Source organism: Oncorhynchus mykiss, chromosome 13 (genome assembly GCF_013265735.2).
Source record: "Oncorhynchus mykiss isolate Arlee chromosome 13, USDA_OmykA_1.1, whole genome shotgun sequence".
Classification (NCBI taxonomy): Eukaryota; Metazoa; Chordata; class Actinopteri; order Salmoniformes; family Salmonidae; genus Oncorhynchus; species Oncorhynchus mykiss.
In genome coordinates, this window is record NC_048577.1 from 60864772 (window position 1) to 60873476 (window position 8705).

An 8705-nucleotide genomic window follows, 5' to 3' on the forward strand; every position below is an offset into this window, starting at 1 on the left:
GCATGGTGATCTTAGGCTTGTGTGCGGCTGCTCAGCCATGGAAACCCATTTCATTGAACTCCCGAGGAACAGTTCATATGCTGACGTTGCTTCCAGAGGCAGTTTGTAACTTGGTAGTGAGTATTGCAACCAATGACAGACCTGCTACGCGCCTCAGCACTCAGCGGTCCCGTTCTGTGAGCTTGTGTGGTCTACCACTTCCTGGTTGAGACGTTGTTACTCCTAGACATTTCAACTTCACAATAACAGCACTTACAGTTGACCGGGGAAGCTCTAGCGGGGCATAAATTTGATGAACTGACCTACGACAGTGCCACGTTGAAAGTCACTGAGCTCTTCAGTAAGGCCATTCCACTGCCATGTTTGTCTATGAAGATTGCATGGCTGTGCGCATATCTGTCAGCAACGGGTGTGGCTGAAATATCAGAATCCACTCATTTTAAGGGTCGTCCACATACTTTTGTACAGTGCAATCGGAGTGTTTTTAAAACCCTTCACTTTTCCACATTTTCGTACGTTACAGCCTTATTCTAAAATGATTCAATTCAAATATTTCCTTATCAATCTACACACAATACCGCATAACGACAAAGCGAAAACAGGTTTTTAGATATTTTTGCAAATGTATAAAAATAAAAAAAAACGGATACCTTACGTAAGTATTCAGACCCATTGCTATGAGACTCGAAATTGAGCTCAGGTGCATCCTGTTTCCATTGATCATCCTTGAGATGTTTCTACAACTTAATTGGAGTCCACCTGTGCTAAATACAATTAATTGGACATGATTTGGAAAGGAATACACCTGTCTATATAGGGTCCCACAGTTGGCGTTGCATGTCAGAGCAAAAACCAAGCCATGAGGTCAAAGGAATTGTCCGTAGCGTTCCGAGACAGGATTGTGTTGAGGCACAGATCTGGGGATGGGTACTAAAAAATGTCTGCAGTATTGAAGGTCCCCAAGAACTCAGTGGCCGCCATCATTCTTGGAAGAAGTTTGGAACCACCAAGACACTTTCTAGAGCTGGCCACCCAGCCACACTAACAATCGGGGGAGAAGGGCCTTGGTCAGGGAGGAGAACAAGAACCCGATGGTCACTCTGACAGAGCTCCATAGTTTCTCTGTGGAGATGGGAGAACATTCCAGAAGGACAACCACCTATGCAGCACTCCAACAATCAGGCCTTTATGGTAGAGTGGCCAGACAGAAGCAACTCTTCAGTAAAAGGCACATGACAGTCCACTTGGAATTTGCCAAAAGGCACCTAAAGGACACTCAGACCTTGAGAAACAAGATTCTCTGGTCTGATGATCTACAGAGAATATTGAGAAGATATGCAGAGAAGAATGGGAGAAACTCCCCAAATACAGGTGTGCCAAGCTTGTAGCCTCATACCCATGAAGAATTCAGGCTGTAATCGCTGCCAAAGGTGCTTCAACAAAGTACTGAGTAAAGGGTCTGAATACTTATGTAAGACAGACAGACAGACAGACAGACAGACAGACAGACAGACAGACAGACAGACAGACAGACAGACAGACAGACAGACACAGAGAGAGACAGACAGACTTTTTCGTAGGCTGGGGTATCTCCACTAACAAGACATGTGGAAGAACATTTAATGCCTGCCTGTGTGTGGAACAAGTACTCCAGGGAGAATTGATTTGCATAATTAATGGAAAATTGGCATCCAACTGTACCCCACTGGATGATACTGAGTTGCACTCGAAGACACATGTCAAATCAAGCAATGTACCTTCCTCCTCAGCGACAGCTAATTAGCAACACAAACTATTTCAGTCTGGTAGCTGTCAAACTATTTTGATGCAAAAACAACATCTTGCATTTTCAAGGATGAAGAAAAGATTTGTTCATTTACAAAAGACATGACTGATACGGTGATGTAAGACTGTCAATATCATCAATTCCTACCAGAATAGATTACAATGTTGTTGCTGTCTCTATAATTCTGTTGCTGTCTCTATAATGTTGTTGCTGTCTGTATAATGTTGTTGCTGTCTCTATAATGTTGTTGCTGTCTCTATAATGTTGTTGCTGTCTCTATAATGTTGTTGCTGTCTCTATAATGTTGTTGCTGTCTCTATAATGTTGTTGCTGTCTATGTGTGCATTGATCATTTGTATAGTATTATGTGTGAACCCCAGGAAGAGTAGTTGTTGCTCCAGCTGAAGGGGATCCAAATGAACAAGTTTGTTAGACTGAGGCATATATAACAACTTAACATGGACACATCTATTTCATTCTGGTCTCATTGTCACCCATTCTACCTCTTTCTCCTTATCTTACTCCTCTGCGAGTGCATGACATGAAGAGCGTACAACATGTGTATTTCCAATTCCCATCAAGTGGCATAAAATGTACCCCTTGCTAATCAGGAACCTCTTGAGTATGTTGTGGAGGACTGTCGTTAAAATTACTTCACGGGAATCTGAAAATTATGTTTGTGGTGTAGCTAGCCGCTGAATGGCTCTAAATTCACAGTCGGCATGCAGTCAAAGCATGCATTTCAGGAATCACAGTAGCAATTAATCCTGGCCCATGGTTAAAATATTTAGCCATTTAAAAATATATTTTTTTAAGGAAAACACTACGTTTTTGCTATAGCCCTCTCTTGCTTTCATGCGATTTAAAGGTGAGCTTGTCCTAGGTGTCGGACTCGAGGACTGTCGCTCTCCATACGAGCGCTGTGACTGGTTGCTCAAAATTCTGGGGTGGGGCTTAGTGAAGACTCAATTGCCTCTTGCACACAACAAGCTTCCATTCCCCGTCACAAGGGAATTTATGACTGATTTAAGAGGAAATGAACAACCCTGTTATGGTCAAACCTTACTTTATTTGGCACTAAATATGCACTTACTATAGTCCTTTTTTGATTTGTTATGGGAAAACATGTTTTTATTACATTGAACATGTGTGGCAGCTCTTCTTGACAGAATTTTTAACATTTGGTGAAATCACTACCCACAATTGACTAATTTCGTGGATAAGACTCACAACTGTTATAGTCTGTGAACTGAATAAACTTCTCACTGAGCCTTGAAAACTTTATAAACTAATGGTACTCATTGTCAAGTATTCAAGTTGAATTATGTTTCTCTGAACAAGTACTTCTCTACAAAGGAGAGCACTTAGATTATATGATTTAGTTAAATTAGGTTTGTATAAATGTTTTCTAAAATAAGTGGTCTTCCTATACATTTATATGTATAAATAAATGTATGATTGGAGCATAAATCCACACATTTTTACATCCATTAGTAAACACAGCCTACAGGTTGAGAGAATGGACGAGAGAGAAAGAGAGAATATACACAGAGAGAGGGGGATGATTGAGAGAACAAGAGCGCTTTCACTTTTGTTTTGAGAATGTAGACAAAAATAATTACCTTGATTTACTCTAAGGTGTGAAGAAAGATAGGGAATTTCACCAATAACTAGTTTTATGTTCAGTAGGCTCACTATGGCAAGCTATAACTTGATTGATTGTAATCTCATTTGAGTAGGCCTACTTACAATTCATATGTAGCTTCTCTGTATTCAAGTCTATCAAACACATGTGAAATATTTTGTCTTCAATGGGACTCCCTGTTAAAATAAAGTAAAATAAATAAATGCATTATTGGTAGCTGGGTCAGTTCAACTGTGCCTACCATAATTTGCTTATTACCTTGGTAGGCCTGAGATGTCTTCAACTGCAGGGACAACAACGTTTTAATAGTTAGCCAAATGTATTTTTCTTCTATAATTTCCATAAAAATGTCTATACTTCTATAATGTCCATACTGTAGCGCCCTCGTCCGGTCCACACGGAAAGTATGTGCCCGAAATACGAGGCTCACTGGGCTGCGCGAGCTCAGCTGACGGTTTTCAGGACAGGGTACAAGAAACTGAACGTCTCGTGAAACAGAAAATGGGCAAAGGACGGTCTATGTTAATTTCTTATTGGCAGTGAAACATGTTGACATGAAACATGAAAATTAATTACAAATGTTGCGTAATATTTATTTATATTATTATTTGCACACAGAGTGATCAATATTACCATAATCACCAAATTAATAACACTATGTTCTTGAGTATGTGTCCTGTTTATTGTGTTTTACTTGAATACAAATCCTTGTAATGCATGGTGGATGTAAACATGGTTATGTGTTACGCCGTCACCAAAAGAGGTTACCTACACTTTATGCATGTATATATTTTCAGTTTTTTTTTTATAAAACACTGCACTATGATGAATTGTCAGTAAAAATATATCTGCCGAAGTTTAACTCATTAACAGTTTCTGCGAAATTGGTGTTACGTGAAAGAGTACACGGTTGCATTTTACGCATACTTTACACAGAGTTTTTAAACCCATTTATTTCTCAAAATGATTTATATACTTTACTCTGTCCGCTCAGATACAGACTCACGTATAAACAGGCGCAAAGTCATAACTACAGCCTCTCTCTCATATGATCTATGCATTCTCCCCTCAGACCGATGCGTAATTGCATGACGCACCGGGGAGGAGTGTGGTCGGCATCGCCTATATATACCCAGTCCCGCTCGCTTCAAACTCAGCAAAGTAACAGCGCTTACAAAGAGGCAGGATCCCCCTCATTCAGCATCTCGCTCTCCTACCAAAGACATTTGTCGGTGCGCAAAGCTCGCAATTATGATTAAAAAAATATCTCCTTCCGAGAACGAGTTTAACATCCCGGCCAAAAACTGCCACAGGATGGTGATTCTAGGATCCACAAAAGTTGGCAAGACGGCCATCATCTCTCGGTTTCTGAATAAAAAAGTCGACGACCAGTACACGCCAACAATCGAGGACTTTCATAGGAAATTATACAGCATTCGGGGAGATGCGTACCAGTTGGACATTCTGGACACCTCTGGAAACCATCCCTTCCCCGCTATGAGGAGACTCTCTATCCTTACTGGTAAGCTTAACTGTGAACGAATGAAACAGACAAATGTCTTTATGCAAAACTGAATCCTAATATTAAGCTTCATTCTGCAAATCACTTTCTATGAGAATAATATGTAAATTTATCTTCACTAAAATGCATGCTTATGCGTAACGCAAAACTTGTGCTGTGCATTATGGAAAGTACATTGACTTTTGAGCTGTGATATTAATGTTCCTTCCATTTCTCTCTCCGTAGGTGATGTTTTTATCTTGGTGTTTAGTCTGGATAACAGAGACTCATTCCAAGAGGTCCAGCGCCTGAAGCGTCAAATTTACGAAACCAAGTCCTGCCTGAAAAACAAAACCAAGGAGAACGTAGATGTCCCGATAGTTATCTGCGGGAACAAGTGTGACCGGGAGTTTAACCGGGAGGTTCAGAATGAGGAGATTGAGAAGCTGGTGGCTGGTGATGAACAGTGTGCCTACTATGAGATCTCTGCAAAACGGAACACTAATGTCGAACAGATGTTTCAGACTCTTTTTACCATGGCTAAACTGCCCAACGAGATGAGCCCGGACTCTCACCGCAAAGTTTCCTTACAGTTTTGCGAAGTACTGCAAAACAGCAGAAGAAAATCTTTCAGAAATAAGAAATTCAAAGACGGCGAGGCATACGGGATTGTGGCACCGTTTGCGCGCCGACCAAGCGTGCAAAGTGACTTAATGTATATCAAAGAGAAAGCTACTGGCTGCAGCCAGGGAAAAGAGAAAGACAGATGCACCATCTGCTAAGGACTCACTTGACAATGCACATGGAGACATGTTACGAGATGTTCTATACAGCGATGGAGATGATACCCGCCAGGCTTCATGCCAGTGTGCTGAGTCCAGGATAAGGAAGCACGCCAAGACGCAGTGACAGCCAGGGGTGTATGTCCCAAACCACGCGAGAAGGCATGGTCATTGTCAGATATGTATCTGTGGAGTCAGGGTGATCAAATGTGATATGGCTTCAGAGAACCTCTAGTGGTCTTGTTACTATAGCTACATGCTGTAAAATGACATTACTGAATGGAGAATGAAGCCTGCACTTGTGGGGTGGCATTTGTTTACATTTTATTTTTCACACGGAACTGAACTTGAATGTTAATTGCATACTTAACACATATGAATGCTTATTCTTATGTCATCGTTTACTTTTTACAAAAAATAAACATGGAGAAAATAAAATGATCAATTTGAAACGTATATCCATCCCTTTTTTCTGTCATCTTTTTGAACATTGGTAAAGCATATTCCATGCCCTTTCAGTGACACTTATACCATTAGCTAAACAAGTAGCCTGTACCTAATTTATGAAATACATACTTTCTGAGAAGAGTTAGGCATATGGTAGCTAGCAGATTGATGTTTCCATTTAGGCCAACAAGCTATTAACATGTAATTCATGAAAAATAACAGCGCACTTAATGTGGCCGATGCTACAATCTTACTAAGAAACTGAGTAAAGACAAGTCACAAGGAATTAAAACAAAGGTTTAATTTTAGGCCTACTGCATTGACAATCTGCAGCACGCAATCTGAATAGCGCAACAACAAAACCATCACATAAAATAATCATCCACTGCATACACAAACTTGAGAGGGCATTTTAATTCAGTATGGATAATACATTTTTTACAAAGTAAAAATGGGACAGTTTACAATACAAGATAATGCCTGAAGGTAGTGTTATAGTGAAATAAAATGTGCTCTGGTGGTTTTGACAAACGGGATGAGTTCAAGTTATACTGCATGAGTTGTTAGATTTGAAAGGCAAATGAGAACACGGAGCCAAGAGATGGAATCCCCAAAAATAATCCATATAAACAAGATCATTTCTCACGATGTCAAATGGATGGTCATTTTCTCAGTCCTCTAAATATACAAATATATAATTTTCAGTACATGTGTGTTCCTCTCCAAGTGTCTCCTGAATTCAGTTAGTTTCTTTAGTACTGTCAAAAATCCCTCACGACGCTTTGGGAACCTCAAACATACACAAACTCTTGTATTTCTGCAGTAGCTGATTCTTGGTGTGGACTTGCTCCCGCAGCGTCTCTAGTTCATGCTGCTGCTCCGACAGGCTCTTGTCAATTCCCGGCATGGCTCCGATCTGCTCGCGCGCTTCCTGAATCCTTGTCTTAAACTTGACCAGTTCTTGATGGACATCTTGACTATCTTTGTCCATGCTTTCGACATAGATGGACAAAGAAGTACACGTTGGTTAAAGCATATTATTTTTTACAAAACACAAACATAATTTAACCAAATTGTTGCTGCTTCTCAAGATTAGACTATTGAACTGTAACTAGCAAGCTGGCTAACGTTAGCGTCATAACACATTCTACCAAACCAGGACAAATATATGCATAAACTCTCCCCGGTAATAAACACACTATCGAAATACATGTCAAATTAAAGACTTACCATTTTATAACGTCATGAACCAAAGGGAGAAAAGAGCAATCATCGTTCTCACTTCCTTGCTTTGGTTGATTCGTCGCCATCCCGGTCGATGCGAATTGACTGGCGCCTACAATTTACATCATCAACCAGTGGCAACCATAGACTTATATAGACATCGCATCATTGTACAGTATCTGTCCCATTATGGCATCTGTGAGAGCACTGAAAATATTATCGGTATACTGACAATGTATGTCTCTCCACCCTAACAATGGGATCCCTTTCTTTTGATTGGTAAATATATTTCATTATTGTAATAATTTTCTAAATATTCAATGAGGGTTGTTGACGTCAGCTGCCTGTATTCAATAGAGAGAGATGCTATGCTACTAGCCTCATGCCATGAATATGCATAGCCATCTCGAGACAACTCCTATATAAAGTGTTTTTTTCTCAAAGTTGCCGTGATGTCAGGTGTCATACTTATATCAGTACACCCGTAACAACTTATGCATTATAAAACTTCTATTAGATCAAATTAAGCCCACGTAGCAAATAATACATTAACTGTCAATAAATTTGACACTCATTGTCATTGACCTCCATACAAAAATACCTTGCTTGATGGGCAAAACAATGAAAAAACGCCACCTAATGGAAAGGGAGACATATTTTTCTCAGAGTTGGGCCTCTCTCTTCCTCTTCCTCTCGGAGCACGGGCAGTGCTATTGAGGCCATCTCCATTTTGAAGTAGTCAATTTTCTTCTACTATTTCTATGAGTTGGAAAACAAACTGAAAAGGTGCATACTGCCACCTAGAGTGTGTTGTTTGAACAGCTATAAAGCCAATGTTGCCGGGTTTACTGTGATCTGTAGTTATTGAATGTTTCATCAAAAGTATAATTCATTGGCTACCTCCTAATGATCTAGATGGAGTTATAGGATCCTCAATTCCTTAACCAATATCAATTCCCACCCACTTGACTACTTCAAAATAGTGAAAGTCCTCAATGGAATTGGCTATGCTAAAATCAGAGTCCTCTATCTATCTCTATGGGGCACCCGTAAGAGAGACAAAAAGTTAGCTAAGCAAATAACTTTAGATGAGAAGAATTATCTATTTTAAATAACTTTAAAATACATTTAAAAATCTAAAGTCCGAATTGTATTATTATTTTGGTTTGTTGTTAACGTTGACTTGGCATGATAACCAGAGGTGGAATAATATTTGTGACTTGATGACTGTAACTGTTTCCTGTAAAATTGTTAAAGCTTTCATTTTTAAATAGTAAGGGCAACTGAGACATTTTGTCACTTGAGCAACAGAAAACGATT

At 39.7% G+C, this 8705-nt stretch overlaps 1 protein-coding gene across 1 annotated transcript; it reads left to right on the forward strand.

The window, feature by feature from the left end:
• The first annotated feature begins 4592 nt into the window (after positions 1-4592).
• LOC110486968 (dexamethasone-induced Ras-related protein 1) lies at positions 4593-6773 on the forward strand. Its single transcript, XM_021558839.2, has 2 exons — positions 4593-4953; positions 5179-6773. The coding sequence occupies exons 1-2, from the start codon at positions 4683-4685 to the stop codon at positions 5712-5714; spliced, it is 807 nt and encodes a 268-aa protein (XP_021414514.1). The 5' UTR covers positions 4593-4682; the 3' UTR covers positions 5715-6773.
• The last annotated feature ends 1932 nt before the right edge of the window (positions 6774-8705 follow it).

Coding starts and splice junctions, on each gene's coding strand:
- LOC110486968 (XM_021558839.2), top strand. CDS start 4,683: ATGATTAAAAAAATATCTCCTTCCGAGAACGAGTTTAACATCCCGGCC. Junction 4,954..5,178: donor GAGACTCTCTATCCTTACTG/GTAAGCTTAACT, acceptor CTCTCTCCGTAG/GTGATGTTTTTATCTTGGTG.